This window comes from Calypte anna, chromosome 3 (genome assembly GCF_003957555.1).
Source record: "Calypte anna isolate BGI_N300 chromosome 3, bCalAnn1_v1.p, whole genome shotgun sequence".
Taxonomy (NCBI): Eukaryota; Metazoa; Chordata; class Aves; order Apodiformes; family Trochilidae; genus Calypte; species Calypte anna.
In genome coordinates, this window is record NC_044246.1 from 64,104,681 (window position 1) to 64,122,526 (window position 17,846).

General features: G+C 34.9%; 1 protein-coding gene across 1 annotated transcript in view; it reads left to right on the top strand.

Annotated features, from left to right (window-relative positions):
* Window positions 1-17,846, top strand: part of TRDN (triadin) — a 140,873-nt gene that overhangs the window by 83,207 nt on the left and 39,820 nt on the right. The window contains exon 10 of the mRNA XM_030447551.1: window positions 13,356-13,427. Within this exon, the coding sequence (XP_030303411.1) occupies window positions 13,356-13,427 (72 nt within the window). The remainder of the gene's footprint in view (window positions 1-13,355; window positions 13,428-17,846) is intronic.

The window sequence follows — 17,846 nt, forward strand, 5'->3', positions numbered from 1 at the left end:
TTTTGTTTGATTTGGGTTTTTTTAAGAGATGCTGAGACACATTGGTTTGGACTGGCACCTCTGTTCTTCTACTGGCACTGTTCTTTCTGAGGTCCAAGATAGACTTTCTGATACAGAAGCTCTCCTGCTTTTATTTTTACCTAGTTCCATGTATTTGTTGATTTATTTAATTATTGAGTTGATATTCCTGAATTTTGTTCTGAGTAATATTTCCAGTGTTCATATTAATGTTTTATACGTTATATTTATATTGGTAGGAGAAAATGTTCTATTTTAGGAGAAACCTTACACTGACTTTCATGACTATTCTTTTGCCCTTAGAGAGTTTGAAATCCTTACCCATGGGGATGGATTTCAAGGACATTAGTTTGTCACTCCTCTAGCATGTAACACTCGCTGTGTAAGTTAACAGGATCTGCTCTATTTTATGCCCCATATTCCTGTTTTGCCACTTGTCCCCTACTTTTCCTGCAATGTTTGCCAGCTTGCTGTATGTTTATATTTCCTGAACTACTCTGGCAGATCAAGGAACTGTTCCAATGAAATGCTTTTTTTTTATTTTGCAGCTACCTGAAGTGGATTATTGTCTATCTGTCTTTTTGCATGCTCACCCCAGCATGTGGTTGTGCATGCTGCATACGGCTGAAATAAGAGTGATAAGCATCTCTCTGGTATTTGTTTGTAATGTGGCACTCTTGTTTCCCACAGGTGTACTGTATATTTATGGTCAGGTTTTGTTTTTGTTTTAGTGACTTGGAAATTTGTGGTTTTTTTTTTTACTTGCATATATTTACTGTGTTCTAGTTTTTGTTAAGAAACTTGCATCTCACAGTACTCACTAGACTCACCAATGGATGATCTTGAATGTTACCTGATTGACAACAAAGACAGTGGGAGCACAGTGTGATACTGTTGACAATCTAACTTATCTGAAATCTTTGCAATGAAGCTTTTACCACAATGTGACTCTTTCCAATAATTGCTAGACTGCAAAGGAATGTGGCCATACCATTTCCTTTCATCAGTTCACCGAGAATATGTTTATTGCATATTTCCGTGCCAGGGTCTAAAATCCAAAGTGATGTATATCATCTTACAGTGTTGAAAAAATATTTGTCTTGGAGAAATTAATCAGGATTTCTGGCATATTTACATGGGAAGAGTGTATCCTATAGGGTAAATCATTCCACTTTCTTATTAAAAAATCATCAAAGCCTCACCCTTTGTACATCTGCTCATGAGAAAAAAAAAGAAAAATTGACAAACCTATACAGTTAAGAAATTCAGGCAAGCTGTTTCGAGAGTCCATAGAAAACCCTACAGTCTGCTTGATACCAGAAAGAAGTGGCAGACTGAATGTTCTTCATGTCTACAATGTTCTTCCAAGGCTGGTCTCTTCCACTGTCAATAAGCATTCAGTCATAATCAGGGATGAGTTTTTAATAGAATGTGGTAAGACAATTCCAAGGCATTGTCATTATGATACTTACCATTTAATATCCAAAAAGATTTATGGAGATACTATTATAAAAGTACATGAATATTGCAAGATGATGAAATATATTACTGTAAAAAACCTGAGACCATTAAGTGTCTAATTTTGAAAGTAAAAAGGCCTGTATTTGCTGTGTGTGGGCTGAAACACTGGAGTTAGATACTTGCACTATGCTGTTCAGATAGCAAAACACTTTAGGCTCTTGAACTATTTTTAAGTGTCACTCCTACTTGATTCAAAACTAGAATGTGCTGTGGATATTCACATGACAGAGTGCAACTTTTCACCTTGTTACATGACATTTGCATGGGGACAGCTTTGACACCAGAGTAGTTTCTCCAGGAATATAACTCATGCAGTGCAACAAAAAAATCAGTCATAATAAATAAGAAAGTCAAATGTTATTTGCTTATCTTTTAGAGAAATTATCATGAAAATCTGTGGAAGTTACAGGTCTTCACATTTGAGAGAGAATGCTGGAGAATATTATTTTATTTTTTTTTTCCTATGGAGAGATGCTTTCTAATGCCACATATTCAATAGCTCTCCTCCCTACAGTGGAAAACAAGAAAATCAGATATTATTTTTAGTGAAATTATAAAGGGAGAGTTTGGTAGCTGTGCAACTTTTACAGTTTTACTTTTTAAAAAGGAAAGGTACTTAAGAGATAACATATTGTCTCCCTCTGAGAGCAGTGCTGTACCCCAAAATTTGCAGAGGCTCCTGTGGATTCATCTTGAGAGTTGACAAGTTAATTGTCCATAAGTTTATTAAAAAGTCATTCATATGATGAAACACTTGTCAACACATTTATTTCTGCTTATGACATAAAATGAGATGATTGAATGACAGAAACATTTATTCCTCTAGTAATCTCCTGGGAGAATGCTGAACAGTTTTCAAATTGTCTGGAAGGAAAGATGTACTTAAGAGTAGTTTTAAATACATGTATGAGAAACTGGAAATTAAGTTTTAATTATTGAAAAAATTCTAACTTATTTATTAATGTGCATTTCTTGCAATACTTTTAGCTGTCATTTGGAGTCCAAACATTGCTTCTTTTCATTTCTGTTCAGTTATGTAATACTTTGAGGAGACATCCACTGATGTAATTTTAATGAAGTTCTTGGCTATGACACCTCTTTTACCCCAAAAGCTGCATTTCTTTGGTCAAACTCTGGTACTGCACTGGCCTCTTAATGGTGACGTGATCATCACACAATCCTGACATGATCCCATGGAGGCAAAACTGCTTTTCATTATTCCCTGTTTATATCATCCCACTGTGAATTAGACACAGATGCTGGCACAAAAAAGCTGCATCTCTCAGTGCTCCTGTGGCACTTTTTTGTAGTGCTGCCAAAAATTTTTCAGCTTTCACTGTCTGAGAAGCAGCTAACCAGGAAATGAGTGGTATTCTGCTTCTGCAGAGAGGAACTAATCTCTTTCTTTGATGGTTCACTGCAAGCCACTCTGAAGAACTAGACTTCTGTGATACAAAAGATAGCCAAAAGTTTTCCTGTTGTGAATGAGTCTAAATCCTTGATTTTACTGGAAATAAATCAATCAATCTGTGAAGGCAGAGAGTCTAGACTTAAAAAAAAAAAAAAAAAAGGTGTCCTCATGTTCTCACCCTTGTATCATATTTTATTACTACTATTTTGTATTTTAAGCACATCATATAGGTCAGTAATCAAGTTTCAAAATCAGGGTTCATCTCAAATGATTCATTAGCAATGTCTGAAAAAAGCTAGTTGTGTTAGGGAGCATCATCAAAAGCCTCAACCACGTTATCTTTGAAAAGTAAGCTTTCTAGAAAGCGAAGGCAAAAGCTAAAAGCAAAAAAAAAAAAAATCAAAAATTTTGCATTTCATTTTAAAAAGTAAAAATTATTTCAAATACTGAACCTGTAAAATAGCTATTGCATTCAGAGACTGTCATAATTTATTTTCATTTAGAATTATTACAAAAATTACTGATGATATTTCAAGTAAGTTGAAAAATGTATTCAGTACTTGATAGATTTGTTAGAAGTGAACTCAATATGAAAAAATATTTGTAGAATATTATTTAAGTCTAAAAGTTTTATCCATATTTTTGAGCCATGGTTGGCAAGGAAACAATTCAGAAACCTAAAAACCTTAAGTTCTAAATGTCAGCCTATAAAGGCATATGCTTCTTTTTTAGAGCTTGGATGATTTCAGGTATGGGGAAAAACACAGATTCCAAAAGAAAGAGGTTTCTTTTTCAAGCCAATACTTACTAGCTTTTTAAAATCAGCATACTGAAAATTAACCCAGACAATTACTATGTATATTGCAGATTTTGCTGCCAGTATTTCCATTTGGAACACACATTGAATTAATTTAGAGGAATAGAATTATTGATAGAACTGAGATAATATAATAAGTAGTGTTGGTAAATACTATCATTGAACTCAGCTACATATAGCTCTGCTAAACTTCAGCTGTGAGGGTTCAAAACTTGCCATGGTAAATTATCCTTCCAGTAAAGATGTTTCACAGATTGGAACATCTGTTTAGCAATACCCTGTAAGAAAATGGTACGGTCAAATAGAGTTTAGGGTTATCTACATGGATCCATGTATTTGGACCTCTTGGTTCTGTCATTTCCTGAAAACTACAGAATTTATATATTAAATACTTATCAAGCTAAAAGTCTCAGACCTTAACCAGCTGCTTAATGTCTTTACATGAAGCCTGAGAAACCATAAAGGTCATCATGGAGTTTCTTAAGCCAGCCAAAGCAGACAGCTATATCTTAAATGTCAACCATTTCAGCAAACTAGGAACCTTACATGAGTTGCAAGTGAACATCTGTCTTTGACAAGACATGACAACCTAGAATCTTCTTCTTCAGTCAGCTGTATAAGCCCAGGTTATATATCTCTAAAACATATATTTCTAAAAATATAAGTGAGCTAATGAATCCTTAACCTTTAGAATATATTCCTGAAGCTGTTTTAGGGGAAGTTAACCACTCACAAAGAGCCTCTCTCAACTGTAACAGGAAGGAAAATAGCTGAGATCTGTGCAAATGTTTCTTTAAACACCTTCTGACACTGAATAAGGAAGAAGGAAAAATGTATACTGAAGAGCTTCAGAATTTTTCATTAACAAGGCAAAGCCTATAGCTCCATTGTGGGACTGAGAAAAGTTCCTGTCCTCATCCAAATCTTCTCTGTTGCCTCTGCTGGGGAATTATGGAGCTCAGTTTTAACAACAGAAACAGCACCGAATCACTATATCACACAGATAAAAAAAGTATTGAAAGGTCTACAAATGCTTTGACCAGATACATTCCCTCACAAAGCATTTCCAGCTTAGCAACAATTCCTCAGCTCTTCTGCTATGAGAACATGCAATGCAGAGAGGAGAGGAGTGATCAGCTGTGGCCCAGGCAGCTTTCCCTGCCCTGCTTAAGTCTAATTCGCTCTGCATCTTCTCTGCAGCCACTGTGACAGGCAGCTGTGGCAGGCCCAATATTTTCACCAATCTCTGGTCAGGCCCTCCTTTCTTTTGCTGTCCACTTTCTTTCTACATGGATCTGCTTTGTCAAAAAAGATGTGCAATTTGCCAACATATACCTAGAATGAGTCAAGATTCATTTGTATTTTCCTGATCGGGAAACAATTTTTTTCCCTCTGGTACTTTACTTTCCTTGCTTTTTTTTCACTTTGTCCTTCAATATGCTCAATGTTATCTCGCAGGGTAGATAGCACACACAGTTCAAAAGGCATCCAATGCCCACACACATTAATCCTAAACAATGCTGTTTTCTTTTATTTTTAGTTTACAAAATCCTTTCTCTCTATGTGATATTCATTGGGATGATTGGCTGGGGCTTGGGGAGCACTGTGTTACTAGGCAGCAGTTTCAGTGTGAAAAATCATGCACTGCTCTTGATTTTAGTCCCAGAATATTTTGATGGCATGCAGTGTCATCTTTATGTGGAACTGCAAAAGGGGATGTTTGCAATTCATTGCACCTCACTTAGATACCCTAAAGCTAATTGCTAAAATTTAACCTTTAGTTGTCTTTATAACTAGTGGTATGAAATGGAGGCCTCCAGAGGGCAATTTCATCCTAAACAAACAAATGGAAAAAAGATGCCTAAGATAGAAAAGATGAATTGAAGGTACCAGTTTCTCCCCATTGACCATAAATGGATCCTTTGGGTGATTTCCCAAGATTTAACTGTCTAAAAGTTAAGTTTTAAATGCCTGATTGAGAAAGGGCCTACATACATTCAAGACATATGCTGAAAATGTTTAAGCAAGGATTTTGCTCAAATGAAGACTTCAAATTACAATCTTTCTTTACAATTTCAAGCAGTATTATCAGGAGCAGATGTTGGTTCAAACAAGAAATCAGCAGTGTCACTCTTAAAAGTATGAGCAGCAATAATAGCACTACTAGAGCATTTTGGGAGTGAGACAGGGGGGAAAGTTGAAATGTAGAAGGAAGTATTTTCTTGACTAAATAGGGATGGTATCCCCTGTGCAAATGCATGAAAGAATAGAAATTTGAATAATTTTATAACAAAGCCCCCAACTTTACAGCTATAGCTTTCACAGAATTAAAGCTTTGTATTTTTTAGTTGCTCTATGCTTGAAACATTGTTTATTTTTATTTTTTTTTTAGAAAATTTCTGTTATATCCATTTACAGGTGGAAGAGAAAGGCAGTCAGTTTCCAAAAAGTCATAAAGGAGGCGTTGAGCACAAGGGTCAGAACTCACCATAGTGAAACCCAGAATTCTTTGTCCTAAAAATAACATATTTATAAGAGGATCTTCCCTGCTAGACAGAAAGAGGAAAAAGAATCAGAAGTTACCAACATACAGCTGCTTTAAAGTAATCATTATCTCTGATGCTATAGATATGTTTTTTGGTTTCATTATTAGTCTTAGTTCTACCTACCCTTTACACAAAACTAGCAGCTCTAGTTGAAATTGTCTTAGCCCAAAACAATTCAGGCCATGTATTCTGTCTTGATGTAGAAACCACAGCTGCTGAGGAGTACGGTATCAAACCTAACATATATTTTAAAAGGTGTAAATTTTAGCTTCATAATTCCCAAAGTTTTTTTTCAGAAGAAGAAGTTCACTGACTAAACTTCAAAGATATATCAGGTACTTAATGTCTTACCTAATACTTAGCTCTCATTTATTTCAGTGGGAGTGATGAAGGGGAACTATTCATCTATTTGGGAGGAGCTATTTGGGTGCTATTCCTGATATTCCATCAAATAAAATCTTTCAGTTCTTTTCCCTCTAACTTTAAATTGGATTATTGAAGTTCTAACTTTAGAAAAATAGTTATAGACTCACACTCATACATGGTTACCAAGTATAGACAAGACAGGTAACACAGCCATTAACTTTTTGTTTCTCTCAGTTTGGCAAAACAATTCAGAGATTTGAAAAACTTACTGGCTTGTGGTCAACACATATTTGAGTTCAGTTCGACTTCCAATTATTCCTATATGAAACACAGTAATTATTTACAAATATCTCTAATGTTAAGAGAATATACAAGAGATTTAACAATCCTATGCTATTTTCATTTTTCAAAACCAGGAATTTCCAAGCTTTTTTCAAGGCAACATGAAGTTTTGGCATTCTTGAAGTAATGTCTAAATAGCTTTTCTAACTTAAGTACCAACTGTTTCTGAGTTGTGGACCAATGACAGTTCAAATGATGAAATGTGCAGATAAACCAAACACAAATAATTCATAAATAACTGAGCAGTGTTCCCATGACATAGTAAGTGTCTATTGCCTTTCATCTTAACAGCTTATCAGGCCTCTCCAGTCTGTTTAATTGTTAACAGCAAGTATTTAATTGCATTATTTTCTTTTCTTTGTTCTAATTATTTTTCCTGTGGATACTTCATAATGTGTATATATCTATATTTATTCACCAATTTATTAAAGGTAATCTGGGGACAGAGAGGAAGACTGTCTTTTCATTTTATAATCTGCTCTTACTGTCTTTTTTGCATACAAATATGTAGGAATAACGATAATCCATAATTTCCACACAATAAACCACCATTTTCATTGTTCTTGACTTAATTCTCTGAGATCAGTCTTTTCAAGATTTCTAGACATAATATGTGGGATTATTTTTACTTGTTATATAAACATGATAAATAATGTGAGGAAGTGGAGACAATTCAGTTTCCCTTTCTTTTTTTAAATTCAATTTTCTTTTACTATCAGGAAAGGCTATGTGACTTCTTACTTAATTTGCAATTAGAAAATTATTAAAACTTTAACTTCTTAATGATTTCAGTCTTCTGAACTGAAAAATTAGGCCACCCTTCAAGATAAGGATTGAGATAAAGAGGGATTTTGGAGCTTCAATATGGTAAAAATCTCTGAAAAAGAATTCTCATTAACTATATTGTTGTAAATTTTTTTTTTTACCTGTGCAACACTGTCATGCAGCTAACATACATTGTTATGGTTGGGTCCAATAGGTTAAACAGAAAAAGACCCAACCAAACCACTTATAACTCTACCCATGGCTCTCCTGGCTGCCTAATTTGTACACTTGCTATGCACACTTGCAATGTGTGAGACGCAAAGTCACAGGAAAAGAGAAAAGTATCAAACAAATTCCCAGCTGTGACTTTAATTGGGTTTGGTGGCTGAGTGATGTTCACACAACCTTCAGGAATCTGCACCAATGAGATCTCACATCTGTTCAGTGACCAAATCAGGCAGAAATAGAAAAAATATTTTCTGTTCGAAAACATCACTGCATAAATAGCTATTTGTATCTGTGGGTACATGGCCATGCGTGTATAAATGCATTCTCATGTGTGCACACATGTATTATATAGATATAATTATATACAAATATATATAAGAACAATTAATCAAAAAGAAAGGATTAACTCAAATCTTTATGTACTAAAACAGAAGCTTATCAACTTGTTGCAACTTTTTACTTGGTGCCTTGAAAAGACAAATTTAATTCTTCCCCCTTTTCCATTCAAAAGAGCATTTAGATTACTGATATTGTAGAATTCAAGATCCTTAAGGGAGTGAGAAAAGTATGAAGTAAGCTGATGGCACTTTATTTTAAAAGGGCAGACTTTTGCCTCTTTAAAGATCTGCTTGGTAGGGTAGAATTGGAGAAAACCCTAGATGGGAAAGGAGCAAAGAAAAGCAGGTCCATTTTCAAGGATCACTTCCTGCATGTTTTTCCCAGGACCTGCATGTCCCAATGAAGAGGAAGGAAGGCAAGAGTGCCAGGAGGCCAGTGTGGATGTGCAAGGAACTCCTGGACACACTTAGGGGTTAAAACAAAGTTACAGAGCATGGAAGTAAGGACAGACACCCTGGGAGAAGTACAGAGAAGTAGTCAGAGAAAGAAGAGATCAGGTCGGGAAATCAACAGCACAGAGAGAATTGGATCTGGCAAGGGAGCTTAAGAGTAACAAGAAAAGTTGCTCTTAATAGGTACATCACAGGTACATTCATACATAGGTACATCAATGATAAGAGGAAGACTAGGGAAAATGTGTCCACTGCAGAAGAAAACAGGAGAGCTGGTCACCCAAGATGTTGAGAAGGCCAAGATACTCAATGACTACTTTGCCTCACCCTTCACTGGCAAGGACTCTGGTCACAGCTTCTATGTTATGGAAGCCAAAGGCAGGGACTGGAAAGAGAAAATCCCCACACTGTAGATGAAGAGCAGGTTTGAGACATTCAACATTCACAGGTACCATTTAATTTACTAGCGTCCATAAATCCAGAACATTATGGTGTGTTCTTTAGAAAGACTGCCTGTTTGGGCCAATTCATTCCTTCCCCAGCATGAGCATTTTCATTGCTCAGAACAGCTGACAACTTCATCTCTTGATCTTCAGCTGATTTTTCTTAGTGCAAAACAGTTTCCTCAGTTTTTCATGCACATCTACTTAAAAGAGAAACCCTCAGAGTATTGACAGGCTTCTAATATCTGAATAGTAACAACTAATAACAAGGGAGAGGCTCATCTTTAACTTCAAACAAATTGCATGTCAACCCTGGAAGCCTGGGACTCCATTATGATTTCAGTCCTCTAAAAACATTTACTAGCCTTACCTCACTATGCTGATCCATGTCTTGCTCCAGGCTTCATGAAACATTTGATTTGACTTTAATTTTCATAAATAAAAGACTCAGCAAAAAGCCCACTTTCTTTATTTCAGTTATTTCTACCATCATTAGGAAAGGATGTCACATATGACCAAAATGAGATTTAACTGATAAAGACATTTTTCTGCCCAAAATATGAGTGACATTGTAACAAAGTGTTGGTGCTCTTGGCTTGCAGGATTCTCTTGGTTCAGATAACAAGTGTATGGACACAAGGAAGTGCAGTCATTGGAACTTTCTCTGATAGCATTATTTATCCCCACATACAACTGGAACATTCTAGAATGCCTTTAGTTGTTTTAGAATAATAATATTTGAGAAGTGCTTTCTTTTATTGCATTCCATCTTTTGACTTTGAGACTTTCTCCATGTCCATTAAGGTCACTGAAGAAAAATTGAACTGGGCAGATCAGGGAAGAAAGAAAACCAACATGATTTGCTGTTATCATAAGAAATCAATTTATCCTCAATTCTTGGACATGACACTTTTGATACATGTAGAAAGACACTGCCTAGATTGAGAGCAGTATGGTAATTAAAATTGGTCTTGTATTCCTTATCATGTAATATATAATCTAAAATATTCATAAACCAAGTCAGAATATATTTTGTCATGTCACCTCAAGTGATTTAATAAACAACAATGACAGAAATATCACAGAGCTTGAGGGCTGTAGCCTATTTTCAATGAAGTATTCATGTCACCATCTTGTGTCTTAAAGCTTCTACTCATCTCTGCAGAATATTTATTTCCTTTCTGGCAGTGGAGGAATCTACTCATGTCTGAACATGACACTGTTTTTTTCCTGGTGCACATGTTCCCATTATCTTAAAGTTAAAACAATTTGTTATTTTGAATCCCATTGGCTTCAGTTTATTTTCAGATAGGACAAGTATGAAGGAGGCATAGGTAGCACAACTGCATGGGCAGATTAGACATAGAAATATATGCATATTTTTGTGGTAGCAATTATGTCTTTTGGAGCAGTGAAATCTTAATGAAAAAATGAAATCAAATGAAACATTTCATCTTATAGTAGAAAAATAAAGTCTACAATTGAAATGAGAAGCAAATAAATAGGCATACTCTAAATTCCAGTACTCTTCTGTGGCTCCAGTAATAACAGTCATAATCTGGGTAATGACTTCTCATGATCCGTGGACTAATCTGATTGTTCACTGGGACCATTAAAATACCCTGCCTTCATCTCATTTACATCATGGGTATGTGTCCAACTGGCCACTGCTGGATTCAAGATAGTAGACACCATTAATCCTAATGGTCAGATCTGCTGAGGGCAATTCCTTGTTTTTATTTGAGTTCTCTGTACTGCAGAAAATCATTTGTTCTTTATAACGTACAAAGAAAGAAAGAGGGAGAGAAAAGAAATTTCACTTAGGGCATCCCCTTTAATATATTTAATCAAAAGAATTGATAAAATATTTATTTAGCTAACGTGCTTTGCATTCCCATCAAAGTGAAAAGTCGGACATTTAATACCACATGGAAACATTAAAGAAGCTTTTTATCAATGTGGATGGGAACCTGCTTAGAACGAACATTCTGGCCTAAGGGAAAGGTTTTGATCTGTGAAGCTTAATCTTTTGGTGCTTAAAATGCTCTCATATTAGATCATGTGGTCAATTTTCATGAAAGAAATGATTTGCTTAAAACTTGTAAAACTGTAAAATAGAACTTGACAAGTCATTAGCTGTAAGTGGTATCGCACTGGTATTAAGTTATTATTGAGTTATCCTAACTTACACTGGTGTAATCATTAGAAAACTGCTACTACAGCAAAGGAGAGGAAGATAATGGAGCCAGCCTATACTTTGACCTAGAGGTGTTACATCATTGCTTCACAGAGTAGATACCACACTGCAGTCCAAAATATTGACTCTCCTTCTTCATTACTGACTGACTCAACATTCTGTGCCACTGCCCTTCATCATCTTTCACACAAAGAAATTCATCCAAATTGTAAAATTGGACTGATAGGTGATCTGGTTTAGTTAAAAATAAAGAAAAGCATAAGCACTTAACTTAGGTCTAGTTAGGACTTCAATAAAAACTAGGAGGAAAAATAAGATTATGTACCCAACCATATTTATTTTGCTTTTGTTTTCATTCTGAGTTGGGAATTATGTTAATGAAGATTCCATATGTTAACTGAGGTAATGAGTGTAACTCTGTTCTGGCTGGAAACAAGTGGTATCCAGCAACTCATTAGCTCCTAATTTTAATTTCAAGGTGATTTTTTAAAAGACATAATTTTTTTGGAAAATCATGGCTAAACACCTGGATTCCTGAAGTTTGTCCACCATTCAATCAAAGCCGCAGTCATTCTGTGATGGGAATTGTAAAAATTCAGTTGTGATTATTGCCAAAATAGGAAATACATGTGAACCCTAAGTTTTTTACCATTTGTTCCACAGTACCTTCAGTGCAATGATTTTTTCAATGTGTTGACATTTTTTCAGTGGCTTAGACAGAAAAGTCAAGTTTGAGCAGCTCCCTGTGTGATCCTTTATACAAATTACAGGATGAGCTAAACTATATACTTGCAAATTATTTGCTGGCAACAATACTGTTGAGATGCAATAACATTAAAACCAGGGTGTTCAAATCTCACTGCTTTCCTCAAGATGGTATTTCTCTTGCACATTCCCCATGAGTATACATACCTTTGTAAAATAAGAGGGGTAAGTACAATACTGCAGTTTCAAAGGTTCGTCAAGAATTTCTCTTCTGTGTCTATCACCAAGCATGAGGCATGACTTTGAGTTTCTGACATGGAGCTGAGATAACAGCCTGCTTGCATGTTGACTCTGGTGTAATGAATGTAGGCTGCTACATAGAAGTATATTTGTATTATTTTTAACTAAGTAATTTTATTTCACATGCAAATTGTGCTTTCCAAATGGCAATGACGTGATAGCTAGCGAGCATAAATGTCAGACAAAAAAACCCAAAAGATACTACAAAGAGGTGATTACAAACAAGAAAACATGCATAGTTAATATGAGTGCAATGGAATTGTATGTGAATTTTTGGAGAAGTGAAGAATATTTCGGATAAAGCACGGTGTCTGCACATGGGCTGAGAGGCTACAGGAAGTCCCTGTTCAATACTATGAGAGCGTATAGTTCAACACTCAAAGAACAGGGGGTTTTCAGTCAGCAGCTGGAATAAGAACCTCATCAGCTTTTACAGTGCATGACCTAGTTTATAATTAAGAATAATCACTAAGGATGAGAAACATAATATATTTTATTAGTGTTTCCAGAAGTCCGTAATAAGTGGACTTGGGGGAACAACTGAAGATCATTTGTTTGACAGAATAAAATAAGCTTTTACTTTAGGAGAGGCATCATGAATATGTAACCTTATTATCACAGTGTTATTCTTTAGACTTTTTAAGTCCAGTGAAGAAAAGTAGAACTGTAAGCATTTCAGCATATGCTTAGTTCACTTGGACTTCACTGATTTAAAACTTAGCTCTTAAAAAGAATATTTTTTCTTAAATATATTTCTTTTCTACAATATCTGAGAGTTTATAGCTTTTATGCACAGAATATTTTAAACATGAGCAATGTTTAAAAAGGAAACTCAGGCTCTTAGTGAATCTGCTCAGCCTACTAATGAACATAACTTTTGTTCTTTAACCTGTACACTCATTCAGGACATAAGGATTTTGTGCCACCTCGTCTCCTTCTTGAACATAGTCAAGGAAAGAAACCAGGAGCTATTGAAGGTAAGTCTGAGTGTTTTCTTCCTTTTCTGGCTTTTATTCATTAACTTGACTCTGTTTTAATGCATTTTTGTTAATAATATATTACAAAACTAGCAAAACTATTAGGCCTGGGACACGGATGGTACAATCATATTTGCATGACAAGACCTACATATTCCTTATTGTAGTGCCACAGATGGTTTAGGGGATTTCCTGAGTGAAACAGATTACAGGATTGAGGTCCAATCTGTAAAATGCTTTGGATGATGTCCAGCTGTAAGTTGCCATCTAACTGTGAACATAATCAACATTATCCTCTTAATATGCTTTGGATTACTTTTTCAGCTGCTGTTATTCCGTAATGTTTCTGTATATTATCTGCAATAAGGAACATAATATTTTTTGGCTCTCCATTTATCAGCTCTATTCTTATGGTTAGAACCACTGGAAGAGAAATACAAAGGCAGATCTTAACTTCAGGAGATTAAAACACAATTGAATTATATTGTTTACAATCCAATCATATCAGTGAAATGGTTGAAATACACTTTTTTAATTTTAAAATGGACTATATCTGATCACTTAAAACTACTACTGTAATATACAGTCTTGATCTCTACAACATGCACTTTAGTAGTACAAAATATGTGAGTCTTTTCATGCAGTTATATAGCAGAATACTATACTATACTTCAGTACTTCAGTCATTCAGTCACACCAATGTACTGGCTAATCTCTTTCATATAGGTCTTAGTTCTGTGTTATTCAGAAAGTAATTGCAATCTAGGAAGAAAACAGATGGGATGGAAGCAGAAAAAATAACAAGAGGTTTAAGATTTCCCTGCATTCAGAAACACAAAATGAGAGATTTTGGCAGCACCTATGAATAAAACAGAGAGTTAAATTATTTAGATATTCCTGTAATGTTATTATTGTGAATAAGAACATTTGGATAAAAAATATTAAAAGGATTTATTTCCTCTTTCCTGAAAAACTGTACCTCAAGTAGAGAATATTTCTTTATAAACATGCTGTTTAAAGTATGTAAAACTGTGGTTATTGTGACACAATACAGTGTATAAATAGATTTGCAGTCCTGCTTATTTTGGGGAAGTGTTTGAACCCTGCTTATCAGCAAAGCGGTCCCTGCAATGTTAAACACTGTTATCCACTGATTAACCATAATGGAAAAAATACAAATAGAAAAAGGCTGCTGCATTTGCTGAGTGATAATCTTTAAATATAACTGTTATACAACATGAACTAGCATCAAATTAAGTTCTTGATTTTCCAAATCTTGAGGAGCATGCAATTACTCCAATTGCACATGGAAATGACTATTTGTGACCAGCTACACATTTGGTATTTCATTGGCTCATTTATGCATGCAGTTGAGGTAATTGCCAATGTTAATTAGACACCCATTTGGCAAAAAAACTGGGGGACAGATTATCTGCTCACAATCATACAAGTAAATAACCTTTAAGGCTCAAGGCCAATCACTAGTATACAATACTGTTTGGGCAAGAGCTCTGGAGGAAATGAAGAAGGATGAATTTCTTGCAAAATGCTGCTATGAAAGCTGTTACATTGCACAACTGTGTGGTTCCCATATATAAGAAAATACACCACAGTACCTTTAGAAACCCTAAGCCCTGAAGCTTTATTTCAGCCCTGTGGAAAAATAAGTAATTTATAGGAATGTTTGGCACAGTATCAGAAGAGAAAAAGAGAAATAGATTGAGAAATTTAAATCTCTGAAATAGTTGCAGAGACATTGGTCTGTGACTTCTTAATGCTTGGATACCTTTGTGACTGGTACATCAGTAAACATCACTGATCAGCTGTAGGGACAGGCTGAAGTAAAATATTTTTTTTATTGTATATATAGTTCATGTAGTATACTATAGCTTTTGGAATAGGGAATTAGCACAATCATTTGTTAATTGCAAAACGAAAGGAGTGGCCCAGCCTTTGACAGAAGCAACCAACTGTGAAAAAAAATGGTGAAATTGTAGGAAGTAGCAGAAAGGTTGTCACAGAGAAAATTTATTAAACCAATCTATTTAAACTCTAGGCTTTCCAATTCAGTGCTATTACATTAGATACAGAATTACACAGCTGGTAAAGGCAAAAAGATTTTACTTTTTCTAGACTGAGGTATTGGCACTATTGGACCACCCTTTATTTCTGACAAGTGAAAAACATGGCAATATATGTGTCAGGTATCTCTGACATTTCTAGATTATTTAAAATTAAAAAAAAAAAAAATGGATAAGTATCCAGTGCCAAGTTAAAACTATGCTCTGCTGAATTCTTGAGGTCTTAGAAAAAACAACATATTAAAAGCTCAACCTTTCTCTTCTTATTGCCAGTTTCTCTTTCCTCACCTTTACAATAAACCTTCTAGAAAAGGGGTGATTATGTAAGACAATCCAAATTTCTACCCTATATTCTAGCAGTATGAATTAAATGGGATTGAAGTGTGTGCATGTGAATTGAACTCTTCAGATATCTCCTGGTCAGAAAAAAAAATGCTTTAAACTCATCTGGACAGAATGGAAAAGATGTGATCATTGGTTTCCTATGTCATGGTTTAACTCTTTCCAAAAATCACTGCTTTCTTGAGATGTTTTACTCAAATTTCACCAACAGAAAAGAATAACAAAACCCCCCAACAAACTAAATCAAAAGCTTCTGTTACAATCAATAACAGAGGGAAAGGAGGTTTGTGAAACAAAAGATGATAACTTCTACTTGGAAACTTCTTGGAAACTTGGAACTTGATAACTTCTACAAGCTTGGAAACATTGTTTGGCAAACTGTGAAGTAAAATAACTCATGCTTTATCTTTTCTTTTTCTGGAGTTTTAACAAGGACTTGGTAGCAGTGCTCTCAACTTGGCTGACATTCTGATGCTGCCAGGGAGGACACTGGTGCTGGCCATAATTTGAACAGATCTGTTCTCCATGGCTATCTGAACTTTGATTTTAATATGCTTCTTCCTTGACTGTAGTCTTCTCCAACTCTTTGAACTTTAGATTTCTTCTATTTTTTTATCCACTGACATCCTAAAACTCCTCTGCAGTGTACATTGATTCTCTGTGAATCTCTCTCTCAGGTCATGACTTTTTTTTTTTGCTCAGCTCACACAGCTTTTAGCTTCCTTTCTTTCCCCATGCACCTGAGAAGGACTCTTCTTTCTAATAGTCCTCTCATGTTACGCCCTCTGACATGGCAGGATAATCTCTCAAGAAGATGCTGCAATTAAACAAGAAATGTCAAAACTAAGCTCAGAGGCTTAGTTAGATGTTATTGAGGCTTCAAATAAATTGCTATAGAATAGCATATCTTTTCTTTCTCTTAAGATCACAGCACCTTTGTGAGAACCTTGTATCAAAATCCTAGTCTCGGTGGAAGGCATCTTAATGCATATTACATATGATCTCAAAAAAAAACCAATCCAAAAAACCCCTATGCTTTATACTACTTTGAAAAGCATTATATTGCAAAATAACTTTGCACAGTATTTTATCTATGTATGATTTTTCCATGTTATATGATCCTAGAAATCTATGTTTGTATCTTTTATTGGGAGAGAATTCCTCAAGGAAAAGTCATCAACTTTGCCATTCTGATCTGCTGATGGATCAAAATGGGCTCTGAAATATTCCCTTCTGTTGAATGAAGTATACTGGCTGTTCTTTGCCATCCTGCTTGCATTTGTGAAATTAAACAAGGTAAAAAAAAGACAAATTTAAAATCTCTGTAAAGTCTTTGGAGGTTCATTGAGGAAAAATATATTTTTCTTCTGTCATTGTTTGAAACTTCTGATTACAGATTCTGCAGAATGCAGGAGAGAGTTGCTGTGAAATACCTTTAACTTCCTCCGAGCCTCTTGAGGAGGCTAAATTGACATTGAAATAAAAATTGCATCTGTCTTTTTTGGTGTATACAAGGTACAGTAGCTGACTATCTTAAGAAGAATTTCTAGTCTGTACCTCAGTTCATGAATATAACATTAGGGGATATAACCACAAGTATATAAATTACTAAAGTCAATACAAATTTTGACAAAGCTCCCTTGATGTATAAAAGTGTGTAAATCTTGTACAAATCAATCTGCCTCTGTGCAGTCTGTCAATGGCCTTCTTCTTTTCTGTATACAGATTGTTCTATAAAATTTTTTTTCTTTCGCACTATAAAATCAATTACTCTTAAAAAAATTCATCTAGTGAAAGACAGTTATTCAAGATACAATATAAACCTTTCAAAAATTAAGAATTTTGATATATTTTTTCACAATTTAGAACATTTTAATAATACTGACGTGATTTGTGGATGAAAAACTAGCTTATGATAAATTTTAATCAAATGAAAAATAAAAAGAAGCACGACACATGTTTCTGTCAAGAATGTCATAATTCAATGTGTTTAGTT